Below are 15,159 nucleotides of genomic sequence, written 5' to 3'. Positions count from 1 at the left end.
AGGACGAATCAGGCTTTCTTGTCCCAACAATTTGGGACGCATAAATTTCAATATTGACATGGAAGGAGATCTCTAACTATAGACGAGGCTATCTAGCAGTAAAACCACCATCAACTCTAATATCCGCACCGTTGATCATGCCACTCGAATCCTATTGCAAAAGTTAGAACAAGAGATGTAGCTCACCAATCCCAAGAAACATACCTGACAAAGAAACAGCACGGAATCAGCAACCTCCTCCGGAAGCGCAAACTTGCCTGTCGGTATACTCGCCAAGAAGGCCTTGCGAACATTCGCCTCCCCCCAAGCTTTCCTCCCAAGTTCCGTCCACGCCACAGTCGGAGACACAGTGTTAGCCGTGATACCCCGACCAGCCCACTCAGAGGCCATACTGCGCGTCAGACCCAAAAGCCCAGCCTTCGAAGCACAATACGCGCCATGTCGATGCAGCGCAGCATGTGCCGCCTGAGATGAAATGCTAACGATTCTTCCCGGGGGTGGAGGGTTCGGTGATGATTCGGCCGCCTTGGATGTGGCGAAATAGAGTCGAGCAAACGCTTGAGAGCAGAGCATTGGGCCGTAGATGTTAGTGGTGAGATGTTTGAGTGTTTCTTCGGGAGGTGTTATCTCCATGTCACTGAGAGATACATATCCGGCTGTGTTGATCAGGATACTTGGGAACGCGGTTTCGGATGTAGAGGATGAGGCTGGCTCAACTAATTGTTTCTCTAGAGAGTTGAATGCCGCCTGCACGGAGTCTGGTGAGGTGATGTCGCATTCATAGGTGTGGATGTCATCTAGATTGCCGCTCGCACCGTACCCGGATTCGAGAAGCTCATCGCGCCGTCCAGCTTCGAATGGTGCATAGAGAATGGCAAGACGGGCACCTTGCTGCCTTAGCTTTTGGCCTATGCTTGATCCAAGGCCGCCTAAAGAGATGTTAGGGTTCATTGTGTCCGGCGTTGTATTTATCTCGTGTCCGTACCGAGGCCACCAGGCATGATGGCTAATCTGCGTGCGAATGCCATGGTGTACAGAATCTGTTTGAGTGGCAGAGTGTCAATGAGGAAATTGCTCAAAGAGAAGCAAACAGTATGAACTTCAAGCTGTCGGACATGCTCCGTTGAGGGGAAGCCGAACGCTTTTGGAAATGATCATCCCAGTATCCACCCCCACACTTATCACAGTGCAAGGGCTGGGGAAGGCCTGGGTAGAGAGTGTTGCTACACATTGATATAAATCTTATTGGACTACCGGACAAGCTTACTACAAGACTAGCAGACTGAATTCATCAGATCCTCACCATCAGAGACATATTGCATCAATATCCGTTTTGCTCGGCATCTAATACCCCGAACCCCATTTACCTGTCTTTCTTCTCTCCTGCATGAATATCAACATCATTCAACACCGCCTGATTCTCTTTCGCTGCTGCAATTCGAATCCTCTTCAGCTTCCTCGTATCGACATCTACCCGCCAAGTAAAAGCCCAGGTGATGAGGTTCATAATAATAGCCATGCCAACAAATCCCATGGCAATCCCAAAGGAGGTCGTATATCGTGGTGCAAACCGAGAATTAAATAGCTGAGATCCCACAGCTCCTCCAATCTGGCCATAACTATTCGCAAATGCGATTGCAAAGGCGGATCCCGTGGCGCCCTCGGTGGTCTGGACGCGCCAGGGCCACATCATTGTATACCTGGTTTGTCTTAGCATGAGATATTGAAGTGGTATCTTCCCTTTAGGTTCACGCTCACCATGCAGTTGAGAAACCCCCTGCTACGATCGTCGCGGCATATACACCGCCGTTGTTTGGGAAGGCATACAGAACGCCATAGCATGCTAAAATGACAATCATGAACCCAAGCGGGATGGCTGGCTGGGGAATACGCCCGGTATCTGCGAAGATACCAAATGCCACAGTTAATATTACTGCAAAGACCGCAGATGGGATGTTAAGTAGCTGGGCTTCACCCATAGACCTTTGACCTTTGTTAGCAACTGCACTGTGTCCTTCGGGTGGGAATGGCTCACGTGAATCCGAGATTGGAAATGACGGTTGGTTGGTAGAAATTGAGCCCCGTTGTGCCGATAGTGAAGAATGCCCAACATGAGAGGAAAAGCCAGATTCGCTTATTCTTCAATGTCGTGATGAGTTCGCGCAGATTGAAGTTAGCCTCCGCCGCTCGAGGAGAGTTGCTAGGTAGACGGGCTTGAGTGAAGGCCTTTTCTTTTTCGGATAACCAGGATGCAGTTGAAGGAACTGTGGTATTGTTAGTTTCGCTTGACACTGGAAGTCTAGAGGACTCACAATCAGGTAAGAAGAAATATGTAAAGATTCCTAGTAAGACTGTGAAGATCCCTTCCGTCAAAATGAGCCTAAAAAGCACCATTAGCATATAATTCATCTTCCTGGGAGGAAATCCAAATACCATTTCCATCCAGATAAATCACCAGCAATGACACCATTGAAAGCAAATGCAAGAACACCACTGATCACAGTGCTAAAGTTTCCTAGTATAGTCACAAGAACTATCCTTGGGGCAACCTCATCTGGTCTATACCAATAGCATAACTGTAAGAGCATCCCTGGCCACAGTCCAGCCTCGAATAGTCCGAGGAAAAATCGAACGACATATAAACCCTGCCTGTTTGTCACGGCTGCATGGCAGCAGAGAACGATACCCCAAGATACCTATAACTATTAGTCACGAAATAGCCATAGATAGGATGGTTCAATATACCATAATCCGAGCTTGCCAAATCGAAGGTCGCACGCCCTTCAACAGAAGGTTGGACGGGGCTTCTGCAAGAATGTAAGGGATCTCCAAGGAATTAGTACAACCTTAGAACGACGTTTTTGGCCTGGGCTCTCTCACATAATACATAGTTGTAACCAGATTATATTGGTCTGAAGTCATTTTCAATTCAGTCAAGATGTTACGGGGTGTGCCTTGATCCATAACGCGGGCGTATGAGACCTAAAACATGGTCAGTGATCTTCCACTAGCTTTCTCCACAAAGAATCTTACATTGCTAAAATCCACGCTTTTCACCATATACATAACGGCTAACAGTGGAATCAAATGCCAGTCAATGCGTCGCAAAAGCTTCTTTTCCTCTGCGCTACTGAGCGTCGCACGTGCTCGCATCAGGGTAGCATCATAACCGGGGATGAGCTCTTCATCAAAGGACTCCGGAGTGTCATCTCCATTGCGGTTGACATAATGTACATTTCCTTTCTCCAATATCGGTGTTTTGACGGGAGAAATAGTCCCAATTTGGCCCTTCTCTGCTATCTCAGAAGACATAGTGATCACCGACTAGTGTCTTTTGTGCCTCACGGGGAAAATGTAACGCTAGAGCAATAGCAATGATAGAAGGGCTATCCAGATCATTAAATGGGATCTGACATTTCTTCTACTCCACATTCTCAAAAAGTACTGAAAGTTGGTTATCTCCTGTGTGAATTGCGCAAGATGAGCAAAGACTTCTCGGCATGGCGTGCACGTAAGGGCTTACCTACCGTATTATACTTCTCTAAGATTATAGATTGGGATAAAAGCCTCGCCTGATGTGCGCTGAGAAGCCCCTCGATTTAAAAAGCAGGATGTCGCCTATAGTCCACTAAATTGCCTATTATATTGTCCACAGTTAAAACACTCTGTGACGATTATCTCCTATGAGTCGACATTCAGACTACTTAGTTCCCTAGTATATAATACCCTAGTATCTGATAGTACAACGTCATCAATCTTGATTTTTGTCAATTCACGAAATGAATGTTGTAAATCTGGTTTTATATCGCGCTGGTTAAAATCCAACCGAATGATGTTTCGAGGTCGACAGAGCACGCAATAATTAGGACACGCTCGGCAAATCGATGCCTTGCAAGTAATCTAGTGAGTTTGCCGAGCAAAGATAATGCATGTCGCTAGATTTAAAAAAAAATTACATGCAGTAACGAAAAGAAGTAGGTATTCCAGGGCTACGGTATACGCCATTGCGGGGAGATAATCCCTAATCCGCCCCCTCTCATTCGACTTCATCTCTTCCCAGGAGTCAATAACATACTCCAGTTCGTAACCTTTACCACACTTCAATAAGCCGACAAATATGAAGGCAAATTACTTTTATGCTGTCGCATCTCTAGCAAGACTGGCACTGGCGTCGAACTTCCAACAACCTTTAAGTGGAGGAGTGATCCACGAGAACTTCAAATCTTCAAGCGTGGACTTGGATAGAATTATCGATGTGTCTCCTCTCTTGTCATTCCACAGAGACATCGTGAAAATTCAGTCAATCAGTGAACACGAGGAAAGCGTTGGAAACTTCCTCTTGGACTTCATTCTCTCACACAACTTGACCGTCGAGAAACAAATCGTCACACCGGGGAGTGAGACTGAGCAAGAAAGATTCAATATATATGCCTACACCGGGGAAAACAGATTTCCCAATGTTCTTCTGACCAGTCACATCGATACTGTCCCACCGTTCATTCCTTACGCGCTTCATCCACCAGCCTCGCGTAACACAGAGAATCTGACATTCAATCGGTCAGACCTGATTATCGCTGGCCGCGGCACAGTGGATGCCAAAGCCAGTGTCGCAGCAATACTATTTGCCGCACTGGAAACACTGGAAGCCAACCCCGACGCCTCAATCGGTTTGTTGTTTGACGTCGGTGAGGAAAAAGGTGGCGTTGGCATGAAACATTTCTCAAACTCCGATCTCAACCTAGCACCACCTACATTCCACACAGTCATATTTGGAGAGCCAACAGAGCTCAACCTTGTCGCTGGACATAAAGGTACTCTTGGGTTCAAGATTGTTGCTGAAGGAACAGCAGCGCATTCGGGATACCCCTGGCTCGGGAAAAGCGCGATCTCATCACTTCTGCCTGTTTTATCTTACCTCGATACCCTGCAAGATATCCCACCAGAGAAAGGCGGACTTCTCCGTAGTGAGAAGTTTGGTCAATCGACATTGAATATTGGGGTCGTGCGCGCTGGTTTAGCTGCTAATGTCGTTCCTGCGTATGCCGAGGCGACGATTTCCGTTCGTCTGGCGGCTGGAAGTCCAGATGAAACGAGGGAGATTGTAAGGAAGGCGGTTGAAGATGTGACTGGTGATGATGGAAGCGTCTATCTTGACTTTGGGGATACTGAGAACGGCGCTCCTCCACAACATCTTGATTTTGATGTTGACGGGTTTGACGTAATTACTGTGAACTACGGGACTGATATCCCTTGCTTGGAGATCAGTACTCAAGGTCTAAAAGTGAAGCGGTATCTCTACGGGCCGGGTAGTATTCATGTTGCCCATGGCGACGGCGAGGCAATCACTGTGGGGGAGCTTGAAGAGGCGGTGCGAGGATACAAAAGGTTGATCTCGGCCGCGCTGGGTGCCCACTAGACGTAAGCCTTCTCTTGTCTTTTGGGAATAGATCAATGCTACAATGATAATACTCTACGTTCTCGACCATATCTACGAGCCTACAAGCGGTTTGCTGACCTCGCCCACAAGACCTCGGGCCACGGCGGACCATCAGTCCAGGAAGTCCAGTAGACAAGAGGACGGCCATAGACTGGAGTGCAACACCCGGACCCCCTGTGACTGAGGCTCATGTGGTGGAGTTCGATCTCTGCTCGTGCTTTGGAGCGACATGGAAGTGAGTGATGAGAGGAATGGTTCATCACAGACACCACTTCACGTATGTCTTGGGGGCAGCAGGACTTTAGTTCAGCCTAACATAGGAATGATCCGGGACTGGAGCCTGTCAGTAGCAAACCGCCGATCTATATCCCAAGAGGGGCAGTTAGCAGCATCTGCCTTGAGATCAGATCTTCAAGGCATGACACCAAGTAGGGAGAGAAGAGGGATGAAGCATGCATGTCCTTTCGCTGGTATTGTCCAGATCAAGTTTTAACGGTAATTTCTCAGAACGAGACTCGCGCTTTTGGAAGACCAAAAATGCCAGACCTCGAACACCCGTCATGCGTGCTGCAGAAAACACACTTACCAAAAACACCCCTATATAGATACCAGATTCCCACCTTTTTTGTTTCCCTTCTTACAGTCCCGGTAGCAACCGAGAAAAGGGCAGCGGCCGTATAACCCCCGACTAGTTCAAACAGCAGTCGTATCGGGCAAGACATTCGTCTTCTCCTCGAGTCCAATAGAATGCTCTGTCTCGGTGTCCGAGTCAACGATTTTGAGATGCTCAAACCAATCACCATTGGACTTGCGCCACCACTCGGCGATCGCAATGATAGTCACACCGCCCATGATCACAATCGCGTAATTAAACAAGGTAGAGTCCTTGTCAATGGCACTGTCCGAGTAAGCCGGAGCACACAGAACAGAAAACGCAAATCCGTTCCACAAGAATGTAACCACTGCGGCAACCACGCCAAACCGGCCCAAATCCCAGAAGCCTGGACGGAACGATTTACGCGTAATGAATGCGCGGCCGATTCCAACCAAGCTGTATGCTGCGAGAGAACCTGCAGCTGAAGTTGAGACCAAGCTGGAGAAAGCCACTTGGGACGGCAGCTGGGTGCAGAGGAGAAGCGCGGCAATCACGGAAATGAAGATGACAGCGTTGTGAGGCTGCTTTGACTTCGAGACACGCGACAACACGTCGCTGAATGGGAAAACACCATCGCGTGCCACGGCGAATACAAGTCGTGATACAGCAACCAGGGAAATCGAAGTGTTGAGAATTGCTCCAATCATCGCGACAATGGTCATCACAACGTGTGCATGGGGACCGAGCGCCATCGCGTACATGTTAATGAACGGCTGGGGCACGTTAGTGTCATAGAACGTCTCAATCGGAGGCATGCAGAAGAGAAACAAGATGATGATTGGGAAGCCACACAACGCAGACGCAACGGTTGCCCAGAAGATACCCTTCGCGGCGGCTTTCTTGGCCGACACGGTCTCTTCGGCGACATGGCCCGAAGCGTCCTGTCCCACGAGACAACTGCCGACCAAGTACCAGGATAGAACCCAGTTCAGTCCGGGACTGGTGTCCCCACCATTGTATGTAGACGTAAACACGTATTCGGCTGACTGAAAACCGTACGTCTTGGACACGCCGATGGGAAGCCAGATAAAGTTGAGTAGCATATCGATGATAATGACCGTCACACCCGCTCGGAACACCCAGGAGTACATACGCGGGGGCAGGAAATTCAGCGTGGTAGCGATGGCCAGGAAAAGGAGCGAAATGGCCCATGCCACAGCGCGCGCTCGGACGTCGGCTGTTTCATATGGAAAGCTTGTCTTCGGGTCAAACACGACGATCTCCGAAATCAGGTAGTTGGCGACACCGAACGAATCGCTCGCGAGGAAGGCGGTCCATGCAACCAATGTCCATGCGGCAATTAGAAAGGAGATGAAGCGGCCGAGTTTACCGCCTCCCCAGGATCGAAAAGCCCAGTAGTAAATCGACCCTGCGGCGGGATAGCTTGAACACGCTTCAGCGAGACAGGCGGCCGTGATGACGGACAGTATGCTACCGGAGACCCAGGAGCTCCAGCTGTGGGAGTTATTAGAAATGCCATCAATGCAAAAAAGCGGGAACTGCATGCGGAAAATGGAAAACATACATGGCAGCCGGCCCACCTCCACTGAGGGCGATATAGAAAAGCACACGGATTCCTCCAACGCAATTCAAGGCCGCGAAGGAGCAGGCGAAATTGTCGAACGAGCCCCAGCCTCGGGCTAGAACAGAGCGGTAGCCAAGCTTTAGGAGGTCGCGATCATCTTCATTAGTCACAGAAACTCCGTCGGAGTTTTGATGTTCACTGTTTTGGCCATCCTCCGGGGAGTTGGCTGCATCGAGGGAAACAGCAGTGCAGGCCATGACTGCTCTTTTCGTGTCTGAGAGACTTGATACTTGGACAATGGCTTTCTTTTTTTCCTCAAGAAAAAAATGATCCAATTAACTTTTTTGCCCATCACGACATCACATCACGTGGGGCGATCAATTGCTTGAATGGACCCCGACACCGGGGTTTCTTAGATCTGAGTCATTATTATTTCTAGTAGAGAACCATGAAGAATTGACTGGAAATACTAAAGCTATTAATTCGATACTCGAGAAGACGCTGTGCATGTATGTAGATATATATGAGCTCCCAAGTTGTGTTATGCGGGTGAAGTAGCGGGGTCAATTGCCAACGTGTCAGTTGCCCCGTACTCCCCCTGTTTGCTTTTTTTTTTCTAGTAGGCTTGACCGCTCATCGATAAATTTAGATTTACAGACCTGTACAAGGCCCTTACTGAAAAGAAAAAATAAAGAACAAAATAAAGAACAAAATAAATAACAAAATAAATAACAAAATAAATAACATTAATTGACAAGACTTGTAAACAGCTCTTGCAGAGGCCTTATCAGTGTCTCAATGGCGTGATCATCCACAGGGAAGACCGATCACGGAGATCATGGGGTATTGGTACTGAAAATAACAGTAAGTTACACCAGCTCCCAAAGGATCCGCCCAGAGAGCCTGGATCCCAAGTCCACAGAGGTACGTAGAGGTACTGTACCATGTATCATACTGTACAACTACCCCTCCAACTTGCAGGTGGACCGATTCCCCATTGGGACGAAAGCCCCATTAGGATTAGCGTATGCTTCCTCCCCCTCCATATTTCTTTGAGCATTTCCCGGACTTTTCCCCCTTCTCTTCCTTCACTCTCTCAAAGGCATCGGATTTGTGAAAATTCTATCCTTGAGACTCCTTCCTTCTTTTCTCCTCTTCACATACCGTCAGAATGGTTCAATCGTATGTTGGCTCGACTCTAAAACGATTACTGAACTACTTGCTGATTATTTGGATAGATCTATTCTGGGTTTCCCCCGCATGGGAAGACTCCGTGACCTCAAGAAGGCCACCGAGGCTTACTGGGCTGACAAGATCTCCCGCGATGACCTTCTCGCTGAGGGCAAGCGTCTCCGTCTGGAGCACTGGAAGATCCAGAAGGATGCCGGTGTCGATGTCATTCCCAGCAACGACTTCGCCTTCTACGATCAGGTCCTCGACCACCACCAGCTCTTCGGAACCATCCCTGAGCGTTACTCTAAGTACAACCTCAACCCCCTCGATGAGTACTTCGCCATGGGCCGTGGTCTCCAGAAGGAGGGCATTGATGTCCCCAGTCTGGTATGTGCAAATGATTACAATATACGGGCCCCAATTCAGTATACTGACTCAATCAACAGGAAATGGTCAAGTGGTTCGACTCTAACTACCACTACGTGAAGCCCACCCTTCAGGACAACCAAGAGTTCAAGCTCGCCGCTGAGCCCAAGCCCGTTGCTGAGTTCCTTGAGGCCAAGGCCGCTGGCATCATCACCCGCCCCGTCATCCTTGGTCCCGTCTCCTTCTTGACTCTCGCCAAGGCCGACCGTGACCAGACCGTTGACCCCATCACACTGCTTGAGAAGCTCCTTCCTCTCTACGTTGAGCTTCTGTCCAAGCTCAAGGCCGCTGGCGCCGAGGATGTCCAGATTGATGAGCCCGTCCTCGTCTTCGATCTTGCTGAGAAGTCCAAGGCTGCCTTCAAGCCCGCCTACGAGAAGCTCGGTGCCCTCGGTGCTGAGGGTCCCCGCATTACTCTCGCCACCTACTTCGGTGACATCGTCCACAACATTGATGTCCTCGCCGACCTCCAGAGCCTTTACTCTATTCACATCGACCTGGTCCGCAACCCTGAGCAGCTCGACACTGTCGTCGCCGCTCTTGGCCCCAAGCAGGTCCTCTCCGCCGGTGTTGTCGACGGCCGTAACATCTGGAAGACCAACTTCAAGGCTGCCATTGAGAAGGTCGAGAACGCCATCCAGAAGCTCGGCAAGGACCGTGTCATTGTTGCCACTTCCAGCTCTCTCCTTCACGTCCCCCACACTCTCGCCAGCGAGAAGACCCTTGATGCTGAGGTCCGAGACTGGTTCTCCTTCGCTGTTGAGAAGGCCACCGAGGTTGTCGTGATCGCCAAGGCTGTCACCGAGGGCCCCGCCGCTGTTCGTGAGCAGCTCGAGGCCAACGCCAAGTCTGTTCAGGCCCGCGCTTCCTCTGCCCGCACCAACGACCCCGCTGTCAAGGCCCGCCAGGCCGCTGTCACCCCTGAGATGCACAACCGCAAGTCTGCCTTCCCCGAGCGTTACGCCGAGCAGACCAAGACTCTCAAGCTTCCTCTCTTCCCCACCACCACCATTGGTTCCTTCCCCCAGACCAAGGAGATCCGCATCCAGCGTAACAAGTTCACCAAGGGTGAGATCACTCCTGCTGAGTACGAGAAGTTCATCGAGAAGGAGATCCAGGAGGTCGTCAAGATCCAGGAGGAGCTCGACCTCGATGTCTTCGTCCACGGTGAGCCCGAGCGTAACGACATGGTGCAGTACTTCGGTGAGCGCCTCACTGGTTACGTCTTCACCACCCACGCCTGGGTTCAGTCTTACGGCTCCCGCTGCGTGCGTCCTCCCATCATTGTCGGTGATATCTCTCGTCCCGCCCCTATGACCGTCAAGGAGTCCAAGTACGCTGCCTCCATCTCCCCCAAGCCCATGAAGGGCATGCTCACTGGTCCCATCACTTGCCTGCGGTGGTCTTTCCCCCGTGACGATGTCCACCAGTCCGTCCAGGCTCAGCAGCTCGCTCTCGCTCTCCGCGACGAGGTTGTTGACCTCGAGGCCGCTGGCATCGCTGTGATCCAGGTCGACGAGCCTGCTCTCCGTGAGGGTCTCCCTCTCCGCACTGGTGAGGCTCGTGCTGCCTACCTCAAGTGGGCTGTTGACTCCTTCAAGCTGTCCACCGCTGGTGTCACCGATGGCACTCAGATCCACTCCCACTTCTGTTACTCTGAGTTCCAGGACTTCTTCCACGCCATCGCCGCTCTCGATGCCGATGTCCTGTCCATTGAGAACAGCAAGTCTGATGCTAAGCTCCTCAAGGTCTTCATCGACGAGGCCTACCCTCGCCACATCGGCCCCGGTGTTTACGATATCCACTCCCCTCGTGTTCCCACCGAGCAGGAGATCAAGGACCGCATCGAAGAGATGCTCGCATACCTTACTCCCTCCCAGCTTTGGTGCAATCCCGATTGGTTCGTTTTTTTTTGCCCCGAAATCTAATTTTCTTTTCATACTCGATGCTAATATGCCCTTTTGCAGTGGACTTAAGACTCGTGGCTGGCCCGAGACAAAGGCGGCTCTGACTGCGGTAAGCAATGGCAATTTCCCTAACATTGACGTTCAAAATGCTGATCAAATACAACAGATGGTCAACGCTGCCAAGTACTTCCGCCAGAAGTACGCGCAGTAAATTATTTAATTTACAATTAATTTAATGAGGAGGTGACAATCAACCTGTCACCTCGGGACTGGGGAGTTTTCTTTTCTGATGAGTTACGACGATGATACCAAAAGTTCAACATATGGGTTTCAACGGGTTTTCTAGAGGATACCAAAAGCGGGCCTGGAGTTTCAACATGACTGACGATTTTAAGCTGGCGCTGGCCGATATCATGACCTACTTTCGTTGTGATGTTTGGCTGGTGCTAGTTTTACCATTTCAACATTGTGTGGTTTTCCACATACAGCAAGCTCTACAACCTTGCTTGATCGAATTCGCATTGTCGAATTTGATCTACTGTTTCTATTATCGTGTAGAATCAGTTGTCAATATTACAATTTACAATACTCTTGTGTTTCTTGTAGATGATTTTACATCAACGTAGTGTTTCTCTGTCGAGAAGATGAACTCGGTAAGATTGTGCTTTTCAAAAACAACATATAGCTCTGAGAGAGATCCGAAAGCAGTCAAATTTCACCCCTGTATATTGAGCAACATGCTGCCCAGGTGGTCTGCTATATATAATATCAGCCTACACCATCCCTCACATTTCGAGTAGAATATCTGTGTCTATAGGACGAGAATGATCATCTGGACGAAAATAAGGAGTTAATCAAATTTATAAATATCTTAAATTAGTATAACCAAGCTCGTCGTACTAATCATAGGCCTCAAATAGTGGACCCAAGTCCCGGCACGACCATCGATCAGTGCCAGGTTCCTTCGCGTCCTGTGATAAGCACAGGGCAGTATGCTAGCATACCTCAAATCACGAACATCTAGAAAAGGGAGTAGACGAGCAACTCTCAAGGTTTAATCCGAAGAAGATTTGGCAAATTGCGTTTGATGAGTTCCAAAACGATGAGTCTACCAAGACTCTTGTGCATGGATATTACAGTTTCCTCCAAACTCAGCTGCCCAAATTAGCATCATTGAACAATCGGAAGTGTCATTCCAATTTTAAAAGAATGATCGTATTGACCAAGACACCAGATTCAGCCGATGATTTGGCACTGTGTCTGGGGGATCTCACTAAAAGCGACCGAAACACCATGATGGAAACACTATCAAAGTTCCGCCTCAAAGAGCTTGAGGGGTCTAGGAAGCAACGTGATGCTTACCGGGTCATTCTCACTATTATGGTCAATGTGAAAAGTACTGTCGGTGCTGTCATCTGCCATTGTCCCGCGGCAGCTGCCGGCTGGGCTTTAGCCTGCCTAGTTGTCATACCTGTAAGTAGCTGATATTGGCGGTAGTCGATATTACCATGGCTGATATCCTCAATAGATAACAGAGCATGTACAAGAGATCGACGCAAACCAAGAGGGTCTCAACTATATCCTCTCGATGCTGCCATGGTTCAACAAGCTGGTTGATCTAGTGAATTCGGATACTTGGAGTAACACACCCTCGATCAAAGAAACCCGAAACTTAATTCTCAAAGACATTGTCAACTTATACAGCCTCTTGATTGAATATCCGAAAGCTTTCATGCCGAAAAGCATTGGTTGAAGGCGATCGCCCAAGACACCATCAGGTGGAACGATTGGTCAGGAAAGCTTGCGGATATCAAAAAGATGGAAAGTAAGCTTCGATACCATATTAATGACAGTGGCCAGGAGGATTTCAGAGCCAAATTCACGGAACTCTTGAGCAGCGCGGAACGCTTCCGGCTAGAGATTGTGAATATGAGGAATGAAGTGATTGGCCAGCTACAGTCCTTGAGCAAAGATACGGGCGGTATTCGTACAATTTCTATGCGGACTCTGTGGTAGAAGTTCAAGCTTGAGCCGACCGAGTTGGATCTGAGAATATACCATGCTTACGTTGAGGAACTCGAGGAACTTGAACCAGATACTGGCCACGGGGTCTTGGAACACCAGGTGTACATGGATTGGGAGAACAATCTTCGAGGTCTTCTGATTTTGACTGCCCATCCCGGGGCTGGTAAGTCTGTTCTGACAAAGCATTTACGGCGTCGGCTATCGAACGGCAATCAAATCGTGTGCTCTTTCTTCAAAGACAAGCCTCTGGGCCAGGCAGACCCAAACAAAGCACTGTGCCACATATTCTATGATATCCTGAAAAACCTGCCAGAGTCATCAATTTCTACAGACTTGAAAGAGAAAGTCTACAAACTGGAAAAGAAGGAAATTGGACCGCAGTGCCAAAAGCTCTGGGAGATTATCAACACTATAAGTCAACACCGTTCTGTGACTATTGTACTTGATGTCTTGGATGAGTTGCCCCAGGTGGAAGAAAGGGTCTTATGAATAGGCTGGAAAGTTCTCACTCCGAATTTCCAGATGCCCAAGTGAGATTTCTTCTCACCAATCGCCCATCGAACGACGGGCCTGACGGGCTTAAACCTAACATTTTGGATCTCGATACTGATACAACTTGTCTCAAAGCCATACAGAAAGACATTCTCTGCGTTGCGAGGAGACAGCTGGGCCATTTTTCGCTGAAAAATGGTATTCGAAGAGCTGTTCCAAATCTTAGAGGGTCATAAAGACGAAACATACCTATTCATCAAGTTACTCTTTAAATAGCTGGAACAGACCCCAGAACTCAATCCGGACTGGGTTCAAATCTTCGAAGCTCTCCCAGCAACGGTGTCGGCAGCTTACAGCGCGTTTCTAGACCACGTCAAGTCGGGATTTCGGAAACTCGTCATACCAATGATCAAAGTCTTGCTTGTGGCGATCATACCGCTTTCGATTACAGAGATGAATATTGCGGTAGCACTGCAAAACCATCATAACCAGCCCCTGACAGATGATCTACCCTGCGTCCCAAATGACCATTGGATAGCCATGATACGAGAAAAATGTGGTTTTTTATTTGATATCGTTGAAGGCCGGGTCTACTTCATTCATAAGAGCGTGAAGGATTATCTGCTCAAAGAGAATGGAGAGATTCCGGGCCGGATGTCCAGTTGGGTGCGAGAAATTAATCTTCAGGACTGCCACAGAACACTTGCAAACGTTTGCATGAGATATATCTCCATGCCATTCATCGAGAAGAATTCTGGGTTCAAGAGTATTGATGACTACATGGGACTCAACACGATTGAACAAAGCAAATACCACAGATGGTGTAAAGACAATTTTGAGTTCGGCAATTACGGCTTTACTAACTGGATTGTTCACTTCAACCGAGGCTATGAAAACGATCAGGTTAAATCAGGCTTGCTGGAAAATGTCTTTCCCGAGTATACGCCAGCACTTGTCAAACTGACCATCAATATATTTTGCTGTTCGGCTTTCCCCGCCCATGTGGAAGCCCGAGAATTTCAAGAGGCTATCCAGGATCACCCAAGGAACGCTGAGATGCTCACTGCATTGAGTTCAAGCTTTGTAGAGAATTATTTCAGTCACGGTGGCTTGGAAAATCTGCTGTGTGGGATTGATTTGGTCAGGACTGTCATTCAACAAGCCCCTGAAAATGACATAAAGCGAGCCAAACGACTGGCAATTCTCGGTGAGGGGTTGCTTCGAAAATATGGTCGGGATGGCAAGAAGGAAACCGAGAAAGAGGCGAAGCGGTATTTGGATCAAGCCGTACTCAGCACACCGACTGGACATCCTGATCGGGCATACGTCTTAAATCAACATTCAAACTGCCTCTGGTCCCTCTGCAGTTTTCACTATGACAGAGAATATATTGACCGAGCAATTCAAGAGTCCAGAGAGGCTGTCGATATCACCAATAATCAGTTCGACATCTCTATGGCACTTGCATCTGTCCTGTGTCACCGTGGCTAACGCGAAGCGAAAATAGCGGATGTGGATG

The 15,159-nt window shown here is 48.8% G+C and overlaps 6 protein-coding genes across 6 annotated transcripts; 4 read left to right on the top strand and 2 right to left on the bottom strand.

Annotated features, from left to right (window-relative positions):
• Nucleotides 1–88: 88 nt before the first annotated feature.
• On the bottom strand, nucleotides 89–1,028 carry N7447_010660 (putative short-chain dehydrogenase/reductase; the record flags this gene model as incomplete). Its single annotated transcript, XM_057234922.1, has 3 exons — nucleotides 89–151; nucleotides 205–929; nucleotides 986–1,028. 3 exons carry the CDS (start codon nucleotides 1,026–1,028, stop codon nucleotides 89–91), a joined length of 831 nt encoding a protein of 276 aa, XP_057081142.1.
• A 3,089-nt stretch (nucleotides 1,029–4,117) lies between these two features.
• N7447_010659 (M20 family metallopeptidase) lies at nucleotides 4,118–5,416 on the top strand (the record flags this gene model as incomplete). Its single annotated transcript, XM_057234921.1, has 1 exon — nucleotides 4,118–5,416. One exon carries the CDS (start codon nucleotides 4,118–4,120, stop codon nucleotides 5,414–5,416), a length of 1,299 nt encoding a protein of 432 aa, XP_057081141.1.
• A 714-nt stretch (nucleotides 5,417–6,130) lies between these two features.
• N7447_010658 (uncharacterized protein) lies at nucleotides 6,131–7,874 on the bottom strand (the record flags this gene model as incomplete). The annotated part of the gene is made up of 2 exons (XM_057234920.1): nucleotides 6,131–7,547; nucleotides 7,618–7,874. 2 exons carry the CDS (start codon nucleotides 7,872–7,874, stop codon nucleotides 6,131–6,133), a joined length of 1,674 nt encoding a protein of 557 aa, XP_057081140.1.
• Nucleotides 7,875–8,788: 914 nt separating this feature from the next.
• On the top strand, nucleotides 8,789–11,334 carry N7447_010657 (5-methyltetrahydropteroyltriglutamate--homocysteine S-methyltransferase; the record flags this gene model as incomplete). Its single annotated transcript, XM_057234919.1, has 5 exons — nucleotides 8,789–8,799; nucleotides 8,856–9,177; nucleotides 9,237–11,116; nucleotides 11,184–11,232; nucleotides 11,290–11,334. The coding sequence occupies 5 exons, from the start codon at nucleotides 8,789–8,791 to the stop codon at nucleotides 11,332–11,334; spliced, it is 2,307 nt and encodes a 768-aa protein (XP_057081139.1).
• A 1,082-nt stretch (nucleotides 11,335–12,416) lies between these two features.
• Nucleotides 12,417–12,876, top strand: N7447_010656 (uncharacterized protein; the record flags this gene model as incomplete). The annotated part of the gene is made up of 2 exons (XM_057234918.1): nucleotides 12,417–12,596; nucleotides 12,652–12,876. The coding sequence occupies 2 exons, from the start codon at nucleotides 12,417–12,419 to the stop codon at nucleotides 12,874–12,876; spliced, it is 405 nt and encodes a 134-aa protein (XP_057081138.1).
• Nucleotides 12,877–14,372: 1,496 nt separating this feature from the next.
• On the top strand, nucleotides 14,373–15,131 carry N7447_010655 (uncharacterized protein; the record flags this gene model as incomplete). The annotated part of the gene is made up of 1 exon (XM_057234917.1): nucleotides 14,373–15,131. One exon carries the CDS (start codon nucleotides 14,373–14,375, stop codon nucleotides 15,129–15,131), a length of 759 nt encoding a protein of 252 aa, XP_057081137.1.
• Nucleotides 15,132–15,159: the final 28 nt, after the last annotated feature.

This window comes from Penicillium robsamsonii (assembly GCF_028829455.1).
Source record: "Penicillium robsamsonii strain IBT 29466 chromosome Unknown utg000007l_segment0_segment0, whole genome shotgun sequence".
Taxonomy (NCBI): domain Eukaryota; kingdom Fungi; phylum Ascomycota; class Eurotiomycetes; order Eurotiales; family Aspergillaceae; genus Penicillium; species Penicillium robsamsonii.
The sequence above is the reverse complement of the archived record's forward strand: the minus strand, read 5'-3'. Positions and strand labels throughout refer to the sequence as shown.